The sequence below is a fragment of the Notolabrus celidotus genome, chromosome 4 (genome assembly GCF_009762535.1).
Source record: "Notolabrus celidotus isolate fNotCel1 chromosome 4, fNotCel1.pri, whole genome shotgun sequence".
Taxonomy (NCBI): Eukaryota; Metazoa; Chordata; class Actinopteri; order Labriformes; family Labridae; genus Notolabrus; species Notolabrus celidotus.
Genome location: NC_048275.1, coordinates 15,257,459 through 15,279,830, shown reverse-complemented (window position 1 = coordinate 15,279,830; position 22,372 = coordinate 15,257,459). Strand labels below are relative to the sequence as shown.

General features: G+C 45.2%; 1 protein-coding gene across 4 annotated transcripts in view; it reads right to left on the bottom strand.

Annotated features, from left to right (window-relative positions):
- LOC117811060 (transcription factor COE3) overlaps positions 1 to 22,372 on the bottom strand; it is a 69,118-nt gene that overhangs the window by 22,640 nt on the left and 24,106 nt on the right. For all 4 annotated transcript variants that reach the window (XM_034681088.1, XM_034681085.1, XM_034681086.1 and 1 more), the window contains exons 7-8: positions 6,640 to 6,721; positions 4,325 to 4,442 (exon numbers count right to left, since the gene is read on the bottom strand). In XM_034681088.1, the coding sequence (XP_034536979.1) occupies positions 4,325 to 4,442; positions 6,640 to 6,721 (200 nt within the window). The remainder of the gene's footprint in view (positions 1 to 4,324; positions 4,443 to 6,639; positions 6,722 to 22,372) is intronic.

The following is a 22,372-nucleotide window of genomic DNA, read 5'->3' as shown; positions in this document are numbered from 1 at the left end:
CAGGGCAAATGTAGCTATCAGAATTGATTAAGCATGCAGCCTGCATGTACAGTAAAATTTCAAAGTTGAACACATCTTAAATGAGTCAAGAATACAGGCTGTTAAAGTGGAAATGACAAGCTAAAGCTTTGCTGGTTCATGTTATTTCATTACCTTTGTTCTGCATATGCAGTACAGTGCAGCCACACTGAGTGTAGTATCAGGTTTCATAACGCCAAATGTACTCATGAATTATTCAGATTGTGTTTTTTTCTTTCTTTTTGTGATCGATTCAATCCATTTCATATTGTTTATTACAATGCTTTTCATCTGGCATGACTTCTGCGATGTCGCTCTGCCATTCATCAACAGTCTGGGTTGTTATTATAATCTAATTTGAGTGATCTGGTGCCTCACATCCACTGTCATTTGATGCATTACCTTAATATGGTTTTCAGCACAACACCGTGTTTACAACAGAAATAGCATGACAGCTAGCCATAAAGTAGCAATATCAAATTTAATCTATTTCCATCAATATCTTTTAATACACTATGAATCGTGCATGTTTTCCCTCTCCTCGAAAATATGTGCAACTATTTCAGCAAGTTCCTTTTTTTCCTCTACAAGCTCACTTCTGCACCTCCATTATCCTCCCTATCCAGTAAGTAAATCACAGGCAGCCATTGTTGTATGGATCACCTCAGACAAGACATCTCCCTTTGTTTGCTTTGCTGTTGGGTCTGTTCAGGTCATGTTTGCTCTCTCTCGCTGCCCATAAAGTGCACACACACACACTGTGGTACTACAGGGAATCTGACTTTAACAGGCGCTGTTGACTTCATGCTAATCACCTCGTACAGATTTTCATTTGTGAGGCCTGGAGGAGTGACATTTGCTTTCCTTAATTGCGAAGCGGAGCGTCTGAAAGAGGACCAACCCTCCATGGGCATGCTGGGCCCCCTCTAAGGGCCTGACCTTCATCAGTGCGGACGATTACAGCAAATAATTCACCCTTCAAAATTACTGTAAACAAATTGACTTTGGGGATGAGAGAGGAGGAGGAGGAGGAGGTAGGGGGGCAGGAAAGGAGTAGGAGGAGGAGGAGGAGGCAAGAAGAGGGCCTGATGGTGACGGCGACTGTTGGGGGGCAGCTGCAGCCTGAAACCTACGACAGGCACACACAAACACACACACACGCACACATGCACCACCTCGGAAATCCCAGCGCCCCCTCCCACGCGCAGAAGGACCCATGGAGAGGCAGCGACTGAGGCCCTAAGCCGTCCACCCTTCTGCCTAAAAAATTTGCATATGTCTCAATGCACAGACAGAGAGGGGAGCATGTGCTGAATGGGGACCGTGGCGAAGTGGATTACACAGTCAGCGCAGGCGATCTGATGACAGACACGCACAATGCCCCCTCAGCAGATGATCGGCATCATGAGGAGTGGACGGATGAGGATGCAAAGAGCCGGCCTGCCGCTCTGAGTGTTGCATCACTAAGTCTTGGCAAACTTTGGCCAACAGAAGAGGATATTTGGTTGAAATTGAATATGTCATGGCTTGTTTTGGTTTGTATTTTGGTGCCTTATCTCTTTAGTTTGTGTGCTTGACTTTATTTGGAGATCTACTTCCCTGTGAAATGACCCCCCCTGCAGCTGATCTGTGATCCATCCTAATCTTTTCCCTCTCTGCCTAGGGTTAGCCGGAGACGACGTCAAAACTGATCCGAGATCTGAGCAGAGGAGGTCCCAGCTCTAGTATTGTGACACTCAAACAGGTCTGATGTGGCCCCGTGAAGCCGTCCTTTGTTCTGCCTGCTGAAATGTGTTGTAATTGTGCTGTGGGATGTCCAGATGGTCGGTTGATAGTGCAGCTGATGGGATTATACCTTTTACCTCTCCCTGGGCCATCTGTTCCCTTTGACTCTCCCTCTCTCGCTTTCTCTCTCTCTCTCTCTCTCTCTCTCTCCTCTGCCTCCCGCTCACTCTTAACCTCTCTCTCTCATACTCTCTCCTTCCCTCCTCTCCTTTCCTCCTCCCTTTCCTTCTTTTTCTCCCTTTTTCTTCCTCTTAGGCCCAGCAGTCTGGATTCACTTGTCTTTATTGCATAAACCCTAACAGCATTACAGCCACTTGGCATGCAAATGAGGCAGGCGCTGCAGGCTCTATGCTGAGTCTCCTATATTGTCTGGGGCTCTATAATGGTGGAACTGAGCTGAGGAACGTGTGTGTGTGTTAGTTCTGTGCTGTTCGTGTGTGTCTGCATGTGTGGGGGGTGAGGCTGCTGTATGTGTGTGTGAAAGACGGGGCTATTTGTGAGCATGTTTATGCACCTTTGAGCCTGAATCTATACATGTTTGAGTGACAGGCAGCCACAAAGCACGTTCGTGTCTGAATGCATAATATGCTTGTTGTGTGACAGTACACACAAGTGAACAAAAATGTCACATGGGGGAGATTCAGTCTGTCATCCACAGGCTATCCCGTGCTTGTGCCAATAGGGGGCAGCACCTCTTGATCAATGCGAGGCAGTCGGTGCAAGTGCAGAAGGATGGCTCTCTGTTTCAGTCACATATCTGAGGCTTCTCGCCCGGTGAACTCCAGAAGAAGAAGAATGTGTTGCTAATTTAAAGCACGCTGTCTGTCTGCCTGCTAGTTGTCAGAGCACGATGGAGGACATGGCTTGAATTACATTTTATGACCTGTTTTCCTTTTCTTATGTGTCACATCTCTGTTTGTTAAAGGTGACTCAAACAAAGCGAGCGATCGCTGCTGATGCATGTTAAATTAGTTTGTTATGGAGCTGAGCCTGCGAGGGAGGACGGGAGGGAGGGAGGGAGTGGAGGAAAAAATAGATCTCAACTTCTGTGTGAGCGCACGCGGCTGAGCAGAGAGAAGGTGTATTAAAGTTATTAGACAAAGACATGTTCAACTGGGCGGTTGACAATGGCTTCTCTTTCTTGCTTTACGGGGCGTCACTCTGCTGCTTTGAAGAGTGTGGTGAAGAGAGGAAGAAAAGGATGGGCTGGGGCAACCTGTAAAGAACACAGGCGCACACACACACATACACACACATACATACATATATACACACACAATACACACAACACAGAGGGTCCCAAGGGAGCTGGGGAACATGGAGGCGAGGGCTCAACCTCTTTAATTGCTCCCCTCATTAAGAAACTGGTTGCTAGGCGATCCACACCTATCGTGTCATAAACGTGAAACACACAAACAGAACGTCAGCGAACATAATGACTTTGGTGCTCCGGGCAGGACTTTAATTATTTGATTTTGTTCTCCAGTAGAGGAGTCATTAATAAAGACAAAAACAAATAGATTAGCTTTTTCCCCCACTAGGACTGGAGAGCACAGAGATATATTAATTGTCTAGTCTTTTTTTTTTATTAGTGGTTGTTGTATTAAACATTACATTTGCTTTTGGTGATAGAACCATTAATGCCCATTAATGTGTAGAGAAGCTTGTTTTAGTCAGTGGTGTATATAAACTGTTTGCCCAGCCATAATTGGCTCTTGAAATCTGAAGATAAGCAATTTGCACAATTGGCCCAAGTCAGTTCTGTTCAGCTTTTTTTTCTTACAATCTTTCAGCTGTGTGTGCTCCCATCTGCCAGTGGAGGCCACGCGGGTCAGGAGGTTATGTTTAGTGCGTTTTACTTTTTGAAATTTCCCATGGTTTGGTGGTCCTTCTCTTCTCTCTTTTGGCTGTGCAGGCAATCAGTCTATCATATGGAATCAGTTGGAAGAAAAACAGTAAGTTCTGTTTTTCTCATAGGCCGCCCCCCCTCTCTCTCTCTCTCCACACTCACACACACACACCATCAACCCTCCACCCCCTCCTTTCTCTCTCCTTCCTCCCCCTGTTTCAGCTCTCTCACAGCTAAATCTGCAGAACCCAATGACAGGAAATTGACCTCACAGCCAAATTCTTAAGCAATTTGATCATGTTTCACATTGGCTTTTAGGACAAATGTAGGTGCATTAGGAGACTGGAAGTAGTGTTAAAAAAAATCAGAGCTGAGGCTGAGTTTAAAAACATCCAATCTTTGTGATATTGAAAGTGATGCGTTGCATTTCCAGTCAAAGCAACAACAGGTATGAGCGAGGCAAAAAGCAAAAAAAGTTGAAATGAAAATGGTGGAGGAAAAAAAGATTTCCAAGAAAACTACAAGCAACTACTTGTGATTTGTAAAAAAAAAAAAGAGGGAAAAAATGGCAGGATGTCTTGAAGAAACTCAGAGGAGTTTAAAAAAAAAAGGAGCGTAGCAAATCATAAGATGTAAAAATGTGCCTACCATTCTCCAGATAAGGAGGCGTACCTTCTGAAGGGTCGAGTCTGCGAGCCCTTCGCCCGTGCTTGGAATTGTTGTGTACGAACATGTTGTCGGAGACAGCCAAGACGTGGCCGTCCACGTTGACGGTCGTCGATACGACAACCTGCAGCAGGAGTGAAGGGGAAACGTGTAGTTTAGTTAACAGTAAGTTCACAGTAAGAAGGGAGAGACACTGTCACTGAGTTTTGGTTACAGGAGATACATGAATACTTCACATGTTTGTGTTGTGTTCAGGTACATGTATGAGCTCTATTGATCTCTACCGTCAAACCTCCTGAAGCTTGTTCTCTTTGGACATATCACATTACAGTTACCCTGCTTCTCTGCCATTTTGTGTTTGCTTTTTAGCATCTTGCACTTGTGTACAGCTAATTGACTTTTCAATCACTAAAATACCATTTCCGTTCACCCACTCCACCGACTGTCATCATCGCCCCCAGCTCAGAATTATTGATCAGCTTGTCCATCTATTTGAGGGTGGAAGGCCTCCCTTTTAAAATATTACTGGAGTCATTAGCAACTGAACCGTGCTCCATCCCATCACTCAGCAAACATTTTACCCAGATCAGATTCCAGGCCACACTCCATATTTCATAATGCTTATTTTTGTTGTTGTTTTTTTGACTACCACATCTCCAAACAGTGAGACGTGTGTGAATGGGCCAGAGTGTTTCTGAGCCGGAAACAGAGAGCCCCTCTCAGGTTTGCTTTCGCCGGTGTGTGACCTCGGTGCAGCAGTGGAATTTAGGGGGGTGCTTTTTCTTTTTTTTTTTTTTTTCTGGTTGGTTTGGGAAGGGGGGGGGTGTAGAGGAGCGGAGAGAGAGAGGGGAAGTGAAAGAGCTCCATTCTTGTAAGCAGGTTCAGAGCTGGGCCAAGCTGAGGATGATGGATTGGGCCCTCTCTGGCCTCCAGCTGGTTTTTGGGGGTAATAAGTGGAGTGGAAGGCATGCAGAATACACAACTTTGGCCAGAGAAACACCTATGCAGGAGCATCTGGGGAAACTATTTAGGGGGGGAAAATGGCATGCAAACAGTTGGCCTGCAGACAAGAGATGATCAGCAGCAGTAAAATATCCTAAACCCTGTCGTTTTCCACATAATGTTTGCATTTCACTTTTGCTGCAACTTAGCTCTTGCATTTCTTTTGATTCACAGGAGTAAAAGGTGAAAGCCCTCGGTGGCTGTCATGCATCAGTCCACATTCACCCTGAGGGAAGATTTCAGTAGGCAGGGGAGGTCTGATGGTGGTGACATCAGGAGGGGACACCCTGTCTTGTCTGTTTCATGTCTGGGCTCCCTCCTGCAGGATGCTGGTGCATGTGTGTGTCTATCACAAGCAGTTTGTCAGTGATGGCAGCCCTCCTGTAGTTTGTCGCTATCCTGATAGGACAAATCACACTAAACTCTCACTCTCTCACCTTGACCTGGTGGGCTTCTTGTGGTGAGAACGTCTGAGTAGAATGGATGGATGCTTGGATAAATGGATCAGCAAGGTGGGTGGGTGTATGTGTGTGTGCAGGGGGGGGTGAGGTGTCAATAATTTCAAGGCTCAACTAGCTGACACATTAGAAGCGAGAGGGTTAAAAGAAGCAGTAAAAAAGTGCTTGACGGTCATGTCCTTTTAGTGTAAATCGCAGCGCTTTTGTCAGCCTGCAGTAATGATGGTTTTCAGATGGCTTAAGATGGTTTTCATTGGCCAAACAGAGAGCTGCATATGTGTGAGTTTAAGTGTATGCATATGTGGGTAATAACAGGAGAGGGATGTAGAGAAAGCAAATATATGCACTCCTAGCATTTATAGGCATGCATCCAAATGTGTGTGAGTGTGTGCCTGTGTGTGTGTGTCAGTGCATATGCGTGTATAAGAAAGTATGCGTTTCCGCTGCCAGACAGATCCTGAGTTAACACTGTTGTTACATGTGGTTGGATCGTCCTCCCCTCTGCGCTGAGGCTCAGAAAGCTGTCAGGGACACAATTGATGGCACTCTTAAATCCTCTATCCTTATTTGTGTCAGATGGTATTCCCTAATAAATATTCTGTCCAGGGCGCACAGGACACAAAATCCTCTCTCTCTCTCTCTCTCTCTCTCTCTCTCTCTCTCTCTCTCTCTCTTTTTCCCCTGGTTTTGCCTCCTTCAGTGCCAATAATAGAATTGTATTCATATGTAAGAGTCTGTCGATGTGACTTAGTGCGGTGTAGCTGTGCTTTTGCAACACCTGCATGTGTCTGCAAAAAGGAGAGCGAGACAGTGTGAGACAGAAATAGACAGAGCATATGTGTAAAATAGATTTTCAGTCACCTGGAATCTGCGCATGTCTCGTGGATTCCCTGCATTCTTCAGACAGTTCTGATTGCACTTGAGGAAGAACTTTAAGAAGAATCTGGAAGAGAGGACAAAACAGAAGAGGAAGGGATGAGTTACACCTTTGAAGCTAAATGACAAAGTTGTGGATTATTTAAGTGAGACTATCAAACACTGCAACATCTGATCCATTCATCCAGCCAGTCAGATACAGACAGGACGTTGTGTTATCACTGTTTGGAGTATTCATCATTCCCTTCAGATCAAGAGCATCAGTCTCTTTGTCATCTCCTCCGCTCACCTGAGTTCACGGGTCTTTCCCAACACCCATCTGCCACTAACATACAGGAAGTCACTTGATATTCCACCCACCTCTTTAATCCCAGGACACCCCCTGTGCAATTAAAGTTCTCCTGTTCAATAGGGAAGCAAATGAGGCCCACCTGTGACCAGGTCTTGTTTGAAGAGCATCAGGGATAAAGGACCTAACAAGGTGAGAGCGCGCCACAAAACTTATAGTCCTGTCAGGCAATTAGGCGGACACTCCTGGGACCACCGTATGCCCCACACACACACACACACACACACACACACACACACAGAGACACACACAAGCATAACGCATACACACACCCATGCACTTGTGGGTGGGTGAGGCAATTATGCCACAAATTACAACCTGGCTAATCGTCTCTGAACAAATGTCACGTCTGAGTGAGATCTGGGCTTGTTAGTTTTGTGAGCCTCCTGCTTTTTCCTCGGAAGAATCTCGCAGAAATTTTATTGACAAAGCTGCGTATTGAGATCCGAATATCATACGCAACAAAAGATCTAGAAAGGAGGAAGATTAACAACAAGGCCAGGGAGAAAAAAAGTATCAGATGTTGCCTATTGTGTAAAATGTAACACAACCACACAGAATAAACAATGAAATTGACTTGTTTTTGCAAATTCTCCCCACAGAATCATGACTGATTGCGCCTTTTGCTTTCTCGACTCATTATAAATAGTGCGCCGAGATATTTATTTTTCATCACATTGCACTGGCATTACTATATGCAATACTGTGGTTTCCATTGTAATACTACCTCTGCTCACAGAATCACGGCGGCTCATCGGATTACCATAGATTGCACCATAGATTGCACGGCCTTTTCATTCAGCTAAATACGGTGGCTTGTGTGGCCTGCGAGGACGCTGTCACAACACTTAAGACTTCTCGCTCGCCCAGTGGGATCCCAGCCAGGCCATAAATCAGAGTCTGAAATGACCCTTCTAACCCTGGCCACATTAACACATGCACTGGTCATTTAGAAGCGTTCTTCGATAGACTCCTGTACCTTGTGCTCTACTGAAGGCCCAGGAGGGAGAGGAGAGGTGAGAAAATATTTTCACTCCACATCCAAGGAGCTTTGGCTTGGACATCAATAAAAGACGTTTTAACCCATGCCAGAATGCTGATTGCCTGTCGGTGTGTGGCCGAGGCCATAAAAAACCTGACTTGTCATTAGTGCATTTCCCTTGATTGTGTTCACCTGTGTTTTCGGGTTGCATCTGTTGGCTGATCATCAAAATGACCATTATGTACTCTAATTCCCTGACCCTGTTTTTATTTCCCCAAAGAGTCATAATGTAGAGCAGCAGACATCTGCGGAAAGCAGACCTGAAATACGACTTTTATTTGTCTGTCGCCTCTCATACAGATTGGGTAAAGCAAGTGTGTGTTGCAGTACGTGCATGCACCTCTACACGCTCTGTGTCTGAGTGTGCATGTGTGTGTGTGTGTGTGTGCATGTGCATGCATTCCCCCCGTTGGTAGACAATTTATGTCGGAGCAAGAGATAGAATACATTTCCTAGGCAATGCGTTGACTTCATAAAAGAAACACATTACTCTCAGAGTTAGTCTTGTCTCTTTTCTTGGATACTTTAATGCTTTTACACACTGTTTCTACTCCAGCAAAAGCAAAAGTTAAGAAACAATAACCACAAGGAATGGAGTGCCCACGCTATCATAAAGAAGCTCCTTTATGTTTACTGTTATGAAGGCAATTAAGCACAATTTCTCTGCTAAAAAGATAAGCTTAATTTTCATAGTCCACGGCAGAAGCAGTGCTATAGCATCCATTACATTTGAGTTGGTTAAGATTCTCCATGAGCGCAGCGCAAATTGGTCCTTGGTGAAAAGGGGAGCAATTAAGACAAGGCCCCTCTCTCTCTCTTTTACTTCTTAAATATCTACAGAAGTTTGTGCTGGTGTTTTGGCACGCACGGAGACAAAAGGAGCTTGTTTAATTGTTTTTTAATGGGATATCAAGTCGTCGCTGCCATTAGATGTTGGCAATGGAGGGCAAAGGGGGATAGAGAGAAAGAATGAACTGCAATTAGGTTTGATTAAAGCTATCCTTCTCAATAATCAGCTGTTCTGACAGGACAGGGGGACCCTGGTGGCCGCTGAGATGGAGGAAGGTGTTGAGTGATATTAAGGCCAATGAAGGGGATATTAACATGGCTAATTAAAGCTCTTCCAAAGCCGGGAGAGGAGGCTCTCAGTGGACCGCACTGGATGAAATAATCGGCCGAGGCAGCTATCAGTTGGAGGAGAGAGAGAGAAGAGAGAGAGAGAGAGAGAGAGAGGGAGTGTATGTGGGAAGGGGTGGGGTGGAGTCCATCTGAGGGGAGAGAGGGGGGAGCAGAGGGAGGGATAGTGGGAGGCGTAAAGGAAAACTATGAAGTGTGAAGAAAGACAAAGAGGAAGACATCGACAGGAATATAGAGAAAGACTTCCAGGGCGGCTATGGAAGCTCATTTTGACATCAACCCCATCTCTCTCTCTCGCTCTCTGCCCGAAGTCTGCCAGTATAACTAAGACCTGACATCCGCTTTTATCTCCGACAGCCAGTCATACAGGTCCACAAATCAACGTTAAAACAATCCCGCTCATGCCTCGGTCTGAGGCAATTAATACAACTCTCCTGTAGTACCTCCATGCTCGCCCACTGCCGAAGCTACTAATCATGCCATAATGATTTCTCTCCCTCTGGTCAAAGGGGAAATAGATTGTCTCTTTAGTAATGCAGCAGGCTCGGCGCCTTCCACTCCCTGGCTTCACAGACCCGGTAATTGAGGAGAAAAAGGCCGACTTTGGCACTTTGACTGATTTGAGGGCTGCTAGACCCTCTTATCTTTACTCTGATCATTTTAGGCTGACACTCAAAGGAAGACCCAGCGCCCTAATTCTAGCTCACCCTCTCCCATCATCAAACAGTGAGGGGAATAGGGAAAAAAAAAAAAGAGAAGAGAGAGGGGAAAAAAACAAACAGGCGAGGTGAGGAAGGCCTTCTCTCATTTAAATGGCCAACTTAATTGCAGGGTTGATGTCACTCATGCATAAATGTCCATCCCTTTGATTTGAGTGAAGAGGGCAAATAAGGATAATGCTGTATTATTAAGAAGGCTGCGTCCACAGTGGAGAGGCTGCTTTTCTTCATTCATTTCCAGATTTGTACTATTTTAATGACCTGAAGAAAATTAGAGCTCATCCTGAGCTGTTAGAGTTTATCTCCTTCACTGGGTTTTTAAATTATAGAAACAAAAGTATATTTATTTTCCTTCAATAGTACACCTTGTTCTTATTGTGCAAAAGAGCCTCCCTGTATTTGTTACACAATACACTGACAGATGGCCACAGTATCTTCAAGAGTCAGGTATTGACAACTCTAAGCTCCTGATTGGTGCCCCAGCACTAATGACTAGCATGCAGTGTCCACAGCCGGCAGCCATGACAGTGAGGTCATCCGTTGCGGGGCGGTGAGTATCGATCACCACCCAGCTCCAGCCCATCAGGCCCCAGCTGCCTCCCAGACTCAATGGGCCCCTGTTACAGGAGCCCTGTAAGAAAACGGCTCCCAACACCAGACTACAATCTGCTGACACCAGATCTCTACGCTGAGATAGTAGTACACGGGTCAATAGAATATCGGATTCCAAAACGCCAGGGTCTTAATGTCAAGCCTCCTGCCTCCCTACCTACTGCTCCAGTTATTAGGCACTCCACTGAACTGCATTCAGATCCCTGTTGTGACAAGGCGGAGCAGGTAAAATGAGAAATAGAGACACTTATAGATCTTAATCTCCCCCCAACACTTATTTATGCTACTGAGTGTTCTGGGATGTATATACATGCAGGATAAGTCCCCGGGAGGCCGAGCTGAGCCGCGCCAAGCAGCATGGTCGTTTTCTGCCGTGTCCTGGTTCGCCGCTGTCTTCTCTCGTCAAGCAGAGCTGTTTTTCTCGCCTTAGCTGAAGTAAACCACAGCACATTAACAATATTTGCTCTACCCCTGTACAAGCGCCGAGGGACCGGACCCACAGATCCTATCACTTCTTTATCAGGGAACAAGTGCCTGGCTATACAACCTTATTGGGTTTGGGAGATTAACCCCTTCCACTCTCAGCTTCGGCCCATCTCCTCTGAGAGCAGCAAGGCAGATGTCACTGTGATTATTATTGCTCACGTCTTGGAGAATTTATTGGGTATTTCCACAGCCTTTATTCTTTTTTCTGTTGTTTTCATTTCTTTATTTTTCCCAGCTGCTATTGTCAGTTCATTTTGTCGTTTCATATTTCATATTTTTGTTAGTGCTGTGTCTGTGTGTTGCGTGGGTGTCACAAATAATTTATGTGCTTCCTCTGCACCCTCACATGTAGCCGTGTTCCCTCCATTTCATCCCTCTTTACCCTCTCCTCCCTCCAGCCCCCCTTCCCCTCTTTCTCTCTAATGGGTAGAGTGGCATTGACATTATTTCACTTGAGGATCCCTCACTCTGTCAATCCCTCTTCATTTACTCCATGGCTACAGGACTCATTATGGTATCTCTTCCTCCTTCTCTCACTCCCTCGTACTCTCACTCATTCTCCTCCACTCCTGTCTCACTCTCTCTCTCTCTCTCTCTCTCTCTCTCTCCTCTCTCTCTCTCTCTCTCTCTCTCTGGACACTGTTAGTTCTTACTTAAGAGAATCGCTCCTCTTCACAAATGGTTTCACGTCAAACCCACTCCTAGCAGGGGCCCCCACTGATTCCCTCAGGCTTTGGCACAGGTTTACTGTAACAGATTAGACGAAGACTCGGAGCTCCTGCTAACTATCCATCACTTGCTAACAGTGGACTAAGGCTGTGTGCTTTATGCAGCTTTAGCTCCTCCACTGCCACATACTGCATGTTTAGCCCCGAGCTTTCTCTCTGCCTCTCCCAGCCCTGCACATCAAGATACCGCTGAGGCTGTGTACTGATGCACGCTGTTCTTTGTTTTACTCTGAATTCGCCCTTTTCTCTACCAGGACTTTGAACACAATATAATAAGACGCAACACATAAATAATTCTGCGTTGTTTGTCTTGCGAAGGAATCAAACACTGGTTGCTGCAACAGAGCCAACATCATCCAAATCCACACTGGAATTCTCAAACATTATTGAATCACCATAAAAACCTGTGTGATGCTGATTACTCATAATGACTCTGACAGCCATGAGGTTGCTGACTTTTCAAAAATAATCACCGACAATGCAGGAGTATTTACTCAGCTCGCCAGCTGGACAGCACAGAGGTATCTCCAGGTTATTTTTGCGCAGGAGGAGAAATGTTGAGTTTTGATTACTGGTCAGCGTTGGAGCTCGGGGGGCCTTGAGGAAATACCAGTCAGCACCTTCCTGCTCCAGTGAGATGGAAGATAAGCATATGTTGGAGGAGCTGGCTTGGGTGAATAGTTGTATTTAGGGTGTTGGACGAGAGCTCCAGAGCTGGTCTACAATGAGAGCCATACAGTGCCGTCTCTCTCCTGTGGCACCTTGGACTGATCAGACCCAGGCGGGACGCAGAGGGACGCAGAGGAACGCAGCTGTACAGGCGAGGCCAGCAGGGGGGCTTTGACCGTTTACCGACAGCCATGCTGGATCCTGCAGGGCCAGTGGGGGCTTATTTGCATGCTTGTGTGTGTGTGTGTGTGTGTGTGTCCATGTGTGTGTCCAGTGTTGGATATAGGTCGTTGAGTCAGTGGGTTTGCTATCTGTCCATGCATGCTCAAGCGTATGCGAGTGTATTTCTACATCGTATTATACTAATGTATAATACATACATCCAAAGTGGCTTGTCAGGACTGGTTCAGTCATCATAAAACATGAGGCAGCCACTTTGACATCTCAGCCACATTAACGTGTCCTCAGAAGAAAAAAAACACCCACTGTGGACTGTCATGTAGGCAGGGGGGATAGAGACAGAGAGACAGAGAGCGGGTCGGGCTTAAAGCTAACAGGTAACCTTTCTGTGCACCTAGGACAAAGGCAGGGGGGAAAAAGAAAAGTCAAATTAAGAGAGGCCAGGCAGAGAGACGTGGCTGCCATATTTGTGTGAAAGCCCAGTGCTGTTGGCAGCAGAGATGGCTGCTTTCTGATTCATCTGGGGCCGTATGGCAAAGCTTTGTCAGTCTGTGCGAGGTATAAATAATTACAGGGTGAGAGATGGCAATTACAGGGCCCTGCACAACCAAAATGATATTTTATAAGGACTAAAACTGCCCTGGAATGAATCACAACACATGGAGTCACACCACAATACACATACACGCACACACACATGCACACACAAGGGTAAGTGAATGTGTGCCACACGTAAGCACACATATACTCCAGCACACACACACACAAAGGTAGCACATATGAACCCTTAGCATGGCAGTTGTTTTGTTGACAATATAACTGTTATATTATATAAAGCACTGCATTGTGGGTTAATAACTTTCAATATGCTTAAGACTGAACAAGCATGTTGGATTTGTTGCAATTGTTTATTTTGTGTTACAAAGTCTTTCTCAGCACTGACAAATGTGTTCTGTTGAGAGTATTTGTTAACTATTCAACTGCTCCTTTAAAATATATTAGCAGGGAATGAATCTGAAAGCACAAAGTGTTGTCAATACATAGTAGAGATCTACACAAAAAGCAGCCTCCAGAGACTCACAGCCTTTACTTTTGACCCTGTAAATATGGTCTTTGTGTGTGAGCAAGAGGGAGGGGGGGGGGGGGCAAAATGCTAATGGAAAAGAATTAAACCCAAAAGCCGCCTGGAGCATTTACCTCTAAAGGGTTTTGTCTGTCAGGTTTCCTGCAAAACTCTGTCTTTATAATTCTGAGACAAAAAATAACAGTGTCCCCAGTCCTGAGGAGCGCAGTGGCTTGGTTGAATGGCCATTGTGTGAGTCTAGCTAATGATACCTTAGCTTTTGTGAGAGGGAGGCCAGGTAGGTCTGTGACAATCAGCGCCACACAAGTGCTCCTCTGTGCGGATGTTTAGGGAAGGATTTCGTCCATGGTGGGAAAAGGGTATAGAGAATAAACAGGTCCTGTTTTTGTACAGCATTTAGAGCCCCTCTGCCAAAGATGGGGGTATTGAGTTAAAAAAGCATTTAAAATAAGCTCTCTATCTTAAATCATCTCTTCAATCTAAGAATAAGAATATAATACATCTACATCAATTTGTGTTAGATTTGCTCCAGCAGAGAATGATGTAATTCCAGGAGTATCTTTTTCTCCCCCCCCCCCCTTTTTTTATTTTCAGCGGGAGTGTGGGCGTTTTATTTGTCAGTCCAAAGGGAAGATGGCAACCCTCTGAGGGAGGAGAGACCCCAAGCATGAAGACACACATCGCATGTGTTGGAAAAAAGTGACAGCACGGCAAATGCTAAGAGAAAGCGCTTCCGTACCGAACCGCACACTGTTAGCGATACAGCTAGCTGTTGTGAAGGCAGCTGACAAACCCGTAGCGTTGCATGTCTCGCCCCGTTTGGAGTTTTCAAGAATGTGATTTGCAAATAACATGAGTCTCTGGGCATAGACTGGGCATGTAGTACGGTGAACAAAGCCCCTGCTCTGCGGAGGGAAACCCTTACTTGTCAGCTCAGTCTTTGTCAGGAACCTGACAGATAAATAGACAGTGTTTTGCCTCTCACTCCTCCTGCCTTATGGACACAGAGGCGTGTGTCTGCTTCACATACAGGTTGACTTGCTTTAGGGGAGGAATCTGTGAAAGATACCCCACCGCTTCTCAGGGCAACGACTGAAAATATTGTGGGCCACTTCAGAGCGCCTCAAACAACAAACAATGGGGGTTGATGTGTAACCAGATAAAACACAGATCGAATAGCTGGGTCTGAGCACCACTACAGGGCTTATTTTTCATGCAAATTACTACTAATGAGCTTCCTGAAATCTGACTAATTATATCAAAGTGATTTCTTTAATTAGTTTGTAATAATTCCTCGCATAAACATCATAGTAAACAGATTACGCTATATAAAAATATCAATTTGTCACACTTTATATGAGATGCTGTGCGGTTGACGCTAATCTTGCTTCTACAAAATGCCAAAGCAAACATTATTAAAGTATTAAATATGTACTTAGAGAATGTTTGGTTCCATTACGGAGGCATATCTATTGCAGATTTGTCACGGGTCCTATACAATGATCTCTCACTTAAATATGCTGTCTAGAAAAGAGGAGAAGCCCCGACAAATACGTTACTAAGGAGGGAGAGTCGCGATAACATCCTGATGTTACATGTTAAAATTAATACTATGAATTACTACACTTAAGTATCCCTGAGTATGCACCTGAAACAGTTGTTCTAGTAATAGAAAATCAGAGATTACACCACTCAGTGACTGGAAATACCGCACGTCAAATCCAAATACCTATTTGAAAAATAACAGCCGACTTGAGAAAAGATAAGAAATTGCATTTATCTACCACTTTGCACCTCTTGTTAATCCAACAACATTCCCCAAACCCCTGAAGAGTAAAAACATCTCATATACTAGCAGTCACAAGAGAACTCATACGACTACCGATCTTTCTGATACCCTCAATCTGCACTGAGATGGATTAAACATTCAATTTGTTACTCGCCAGACCACCACCCAGGTTCACCACTTACCATACAAATGGAAAACACGCTAGTAATCTATTAGCCTGCCTGGCCTGACACTGTATTATGTTGTATTTGTATTATATTTACTTCAGGGAAATTACGATTCAAGTCATATTTATCTTCATGTGGAAATGTGTGTCTAAATGGAAATCACCTATAGTGCGAGTGTGGATGCAGAGCAATACTAATGTGATCCATGAACCGTGCGATTTAGTCACCCTCTATGGATGCACTATGGGCTGATTCTACATATCAAACATGCTCCCCCTGTTAAAGCCCGTACCCAGAGCCCCTGATGCTGTTTGATAATTATTACGCTTACATTACAACACAAGACCTTGCCTGTGGAGCTGGAAGAGCAGCCCCCTTCCCTATAAACACACACATACACACACTTGGACGTGCACGCACACGCATGCATGCACAGCCTTTGTCATATACAGTAGTAAACAGCTTCCCAGTAAGCTGTTTGCACTTCACTGCCCGCTCTAGGAAATAAAAACAAAGAGCAAATTGGGGGTTTTGCGTCTCAGTGAATAAATAAGGTTGTTTTACTCACAGAATCCATTACCTTTTAAAACATGTGCCTAATGCGTTCAGCCTTTTCATTTTACAAACAAAGCCTAAATTAGGAATTAAATACATTCGGTATTTAGATAACGGCATTAGCTGTATGACATCAATGTGAAAAATTTGGACGCCATCCATATCATTCCCATGCCTCCATTGTTACGTTAAATTGCAATATTAATCCTGGCTCAAACCAAGGTGCTGTGGCTTTTATGCTCTGCACTTGAATTATGCTATTGAAGTAATTGATAGTGATTCAGTCATTGAAGGTACTAATCCCATGATTCACTTCATCTCTCTCAGTGCCATTTACCTCCAGATGTTTAGAGTTTGGGGTAATCAATAAAGAGGGAATAAAGATTGGCATTCACAATACTCCCCTTGACAAGCTCCAGCCGAATGTTTGTCAAGCAAATTAAACACACTTAGACTTTTCACCTGCTCCTACAACGACACCACATATGGCCGTGAAGTTAAAAATAAGAAACTCTGCATACATTACCATGCATAATGCACAACTCCCTCCATTTAATATGCAAATTTTGTAAAATATTACTGAATACCTTCTGTTCGGAATGAATAAATTTGAATTGCAATTAGAATAATCTTGTATAATTAATGAAAACTGTCAATTTTGGTTCCGAAGTAATTTGATTAGCATGTTGATAGGACACTTATCAAGTTCAGTAAACTGTTAGATTAAGAAGATGAAAAAAGATTCTAAGGATATTTTTCTCAACGGCTCTGACATTTTCCCTTGGCATTGTAAACAAAGACAGTAGCTGGCAAACTTCCTGAATCGAGGGGCGAGAGAGGGAGGGGTGGAGAAACAGAAAAAGAGAAATAGAGACGAGGACAGAGATAGAGAGCCTCTTGAGATAATCTGTGAATCTCAGTCCGCAGATGAAAAGGAGTCTATCGTCAAGGCTCCTGAGTGAGCTACTCATCTCTGCCCTCTGCTCTCCAGCTAAGCCCAAGTTTATGGGATTTATCTCGTGAACCATTTGTAGTTTTCACATCACATGATGAGTTAAAAACAGCACACAGCTTCGCTAAATGTTTCCAGGCTATAAATGTAGAGTTCTCAGCTAAAACCCACAGACAACTGATCCCAGTCTGCAAGTCTTCTGAGAGCAGCTATCTATTAGCGATCAACAAATTGATGTACGCCATTGTTGTATTGTATAAAACAGAACCATCTGCACTGTCTACAGATGAACAGAGCGAGTGACCTCCTTTTCCCCTCTCTTTCTCTGCTCATTAGCTATCCTGAACCTCTTTCTCTCCTGCTTTCAGTTTTCAAACCCCCAAATGAGACCTAAATCGCTTGCAATACAGGTTAGCTTGGGGAAGGGGGGGTGGAGGAGGAGGGGGGCAAACATCTGTCGTGCTAGGTACCCACACGCAGCTCGGGGTATCTCCTGCGAGGAACTTTGGGGATGTTTAATTCATAAACGCTGTCATCCATGTAAACCTCCTGATTTCATAATGACTAACTCTTGGTGGTTTAATTAATTTAATAATGCCTTTCAGAAGCCATAAATGAAAGGGTCTCTGAAGTGGTGCATTAATTAGCCGGCACCGATGCTAGCCCTGTCAGACTGGTGGCTGTCAAAAGCGGGGCAGAGCGGAGGATGGGCACAGCTGACGTCCTGGGGTCGGAGGTCATGCCAATCACGCACCTCACCACACTTAATGAGTCATAATTTGTGTCGAGCGTACACATGTAGCAGGGTCAACCTATGGTCATGTCCGTAATTTCTCTCTCCCTCGCCTGACTACATGAAAATAACTGTTAGGGCGACATGGTGGTTACAGTCTCCGTAATAAGCTCCTGCACAGCCACATTATGTCGCTACTTGTATTTACATGGCGACCACCTTTGAAAGTGCAATCTGTTTAAGTGTTACCTTTACCTTCTTATAAGGTTATTGTCTACATCTTTTGCTTTAATTACAATTTATGGCAAACGTGCTCATGAGGTTGTTACATGGAATGAATCAAACTTCATTAAAAGTCCTGGCGACTCAACGCATGAGCACACAAAATCATCACAGAGCCAGCCAGATTATATTCCAAACTCACTCCATGCATCTCATAAGGAGGTTGTTTTTCCTTTTTCATATTTCATAAACATGAAGCAGCGAGGTTTGTGTCTGTGCCTGTCCATTTATTACCATAAAAATCAGCTGACTGAAGTATCTCACTATCTGTGGAGGCAATTAACTGTTTTGAGAGAATGCGTAATACGGGACTTTGTAATGGTATCATTTGGAGTCAAGGCACAGATGCGCCGTGCGGAGCCATACTGTAATTAGAGAGAAACGCTGTACAGGTTTTCCACTAATTAGCAAATTATGCTGAAAATAGCATCAAGCTAATTAACAGTTATTATGGCATTTTTGAAAGTATGACTTTAATTAGCAAAGTCCTGACGCAGGCAATTTCAAACTCGTCTCCGAGAAGATGAGGAAGAAAAGAGAGGGAAAAAAAAAAACATGGGGCATGATCAAGAAGATAGCCAGATTATTATGATGCCGTCAAAATCTAAAGGAAGGGGAGAAAAAACAGGAGGGGGAAAAAAAAGAGAGACTGAGTGAGTGAGTGAGGAAAGGGAGGAGGAGGAGGGCCGTGGAGAGGGGGGGGGGGGTAAAGCTTTTGTGTGTTGTGTCTGAATCTCCATCCAAATGAGGGGACATGTGTGCTGTGCCACGTTGCCAAGAGGAGCCCTGAGCCGTGTGCCCAGTGTCAGGTGGCAGCGGCTCACCCCTCAGCTACCAGGCGAAGACGAGAGTGAGCTCAGCTGGTGCCCACAGCCACTCACTTATTCTACTCCGCTGCACATTAAAGGAGCCCTCGAGTGGAGCCAAGCAACGCCAGCCAGCCAACCTGACAACAACACTCCACCTCCTCCTCATTTCCAACAGTTCCTCTTAGCACTTCCAGGGACCCACCTTGGACCTAATGACGCCCCGTGACAGCCGGGGAAACCGGAAGTTGAGAGAATATCTTTCCATCATTTTGGAATCGATTCCATTTGGATAAATGTCAACTCTCAAAATCACAATTGTTGATACGCTGGACGTAAGCGAGTTATTGAGAGTTTTTTTTAATGTGTTTTTAAAGGCACCTGTGCCGCACCTTTTGAAGGAGGAAGTGTCACTGGTGGAAGTGGGGGAGAGGAGTGGAAGAGGTGTGGAAGAGATGGAGGAAGAGAGGAGAGAAGGAGAGGGGTGGACTGAAGGGTCTTTGAAGGCCCAGTGTGTGAGAGAGAACAGAAGTGTGCCTAGCCCCAGGCAGCCTACGGCTCAGGCCCATTAGCTAGACTGACCTTGCCCGCGCCTTTGTCTTTGTGCTCTCCTCCCGCTGCTTCCCCTTCTCAAGCATTCCCTTTTGTTGTCTCCGAGCGAGATTGGGAAGGGGGCCATATCTTTCAGCTTTCTAAACCTCCCAACCCCCCATCTACCACTCCACACACACACACAACCCCGCACACACCCACACACCCAACGCCTTGCCTGGAGCTGGTGCCCCAGAGGGCTGGGTACAGTGACACCCCTCGCCGGTGGCCACCTCTGCCCGGACTAGAACTTGGCTGGAGCGGTCAGTGCCCCCTCGAAGACCCCCAGAGAAAACGCTACATATCGGGAGGAGGGGGGGCCCAAAAATTGTGGCGCTGCAGGCCTCGCATACGTGCACCCACTCTGGGCAGCCTGCCTCTTTATTGCCTGCCTCTCATTTGAGAGGATGGAGCTTGGCTGCCAAGTTTTGACACCGCCACATATGGCCTCCTCCATCAATCGGACTAATCAAGCATCAAGGGGAGGCAGGACCAGCTTAATTGCCAGCCAGATATAGCTGCTCTCACTTGACGTGCAACCTGAAATAGAAGCAGGTCTGAGGAGACATGACAGGAGATAAATGAACACAGCCATTGTTCTAATAATTATATCAAAATACACTTCTTTACACTAGTCCTAAATCTACTCCAACAACAGCTAATGCAATCACGCCTGCTATTTCAACACCACAACAACACTATTGCAAATATTGCCTTAATATAGCGTCATCCTCTCATTAAAATGTGGATTATGTTCACATTTGTAATGTTTGCTACCTCAGGTTAGAGAAGTGTACAGTAAGTTTTTTTTCCCATGCAGGCTGCAGCGCTCTGCTCCTCCAGAGTCCTTGAGGCGTTCTGCTTGCCTCTCTCAACTTCCTGTTTCCCTTCGCCCCCCCACTGGGGTAGCAGCCACGGAATAACTTAGCACATGGAATGAGGAGGGGAGATCAACAGCGGCGATCCATTCATCTTGAGTTTCTCCTGTCACTCTCTCTTTCCGTTTGTAAACACTGAGGGTCTGTGGTCAGAATGGCCTTTTGTCCGCTGTGTTTTTCCGCGTCCCGCTCTTATTCACTTCAAAGGTAACAAGTGACAGATGTCTGTCTTCTCTGCGGTCTTAAACGCCGAGGCTCCGCAGATAGCATCTGGGCTGAATGTCAAACTGTGAATCTTGCCTAAGAAATGTACTGTGGTTATGCCAAGCTCATTGTTATTAATGTCAGGGACACTGCCTACAGAAGTATTTAAGATGCTCCCTGTTGCTCACAGCTGGGTGCATGTGGGGAAGGGGGGGTGTGAGTTGGGGGGCTCGTATGTAAAAATGATGGACAACAATTATTAGAAAAAATATATCAAAATGGATAACAAAGGACAAAGTGAATGGATGAATAGCTCAATTAGATCTATCTCAAGAGTTCCTGGTGGGTGTGCGACTTCTCAAAGAGTCTCACTCTGCGTGAATCAATTTAACCACAGGAAATGATAAAACAAAAGGATGAGACAGGAGAAATGTATTATATGATAAAGCAGAGGTTTAGCTGGATTAAAGAGTTCCTTGGAGTTGAAGGAACTACAGAAAAAAGTGGCAAAGGTGGTGGTGTTTTGAGCTTGTAATCACAGCACGGTTGCTGTTTATTTAACTTCCTCATCTCCTTCGCTGCCTGCTTTTGGTATTTACATGTTTAATTGAGAAGTGTGCTGCCGGTTTCTTCTGCCCATCTGCCGAGTCCCTTCCTCTTATCAGGCTCATTCCTCAAACTGACAGCTCTGCCTCTCTGCATATCTCTCTTTCACTCCCTGTGCCACCACACTGTACTGACTCCTTCTCCTCGTCCCTCCTCTTCAATCTGTCTAAGGCGGATATGAGTAATGACAATGCATTTTTTCCCCCTGCAAATCAAACCAATAAGTAGAAACACACACAGCCGGCGTTTTCTGTATCACGTCATGGTGCTCTGTTGTGTGGTCCTGGCTTTTTTTAATTTATTTTTTTTCACACCACGTCTAAATCACCGCCTGTCAGACGCAACATGTGTGTCATTGTATCCCCATCAGCGTGTTTCATTGTACACACAACCATCTCTGAAGAGCTGCCTCTTATCAGTCGAGTGTCAGAGCGCCCCAACCACCACCTCCCCCTCCTCCTCCCTGCTGCCTTTTCTAAATGCTTTTCTATTAAGAGCAGTGTTGTGTCCCTCTGATAGCGGCAGCTTCTCCACTTCATCATTCAATCCCAATGGGCATCAATGGACTCTATTGCCTCGCTATCCACACCAAAGGCTTTGTCAGTCAGTGCGGATAAAAACAAACCTAAATGAGAGTGAGAATCTGAGGAAACGGCTCAAAAGGCCGAAGCACTCCAGTCATGAATAGTCCACTCCACAACAAGGATTTGGCGATACCTCACATGTTTGGAGAGGACTCTCAGTCTGCTTTAATTCTTCATAGAACATATGAAGGGCGCTGCACAAGTGTAAAACGATGCCACTTATGTGCTTCGTCTTTTGAATCTTGTTCTATTTTAGCTAACTGCGTGTTATGACAGAGGAAAAACAATAAATTCCCAGAGGTAGACAAGTGCTCTTCAAATCAAGGAAACAAGCAGGGAAAATAGCAGTTACATTATAGCGACGGCGGCGGAAACGTAGGCTAACTTTTACCCGCTCAGAAAGTCTAAAATGATGTTCCCGCCCTTCACAGCATGCAGGAGTCCCGCTGGGGGCCTCGATGTGATCAGCAGCATCCCCACCACGTCTCCTCATTATTGAGTAAATAGGTTTGGGCATGTCCTCAGTAAACAAAGCCAAGACTGACAGTTAAGGGAGTGAGGGGAG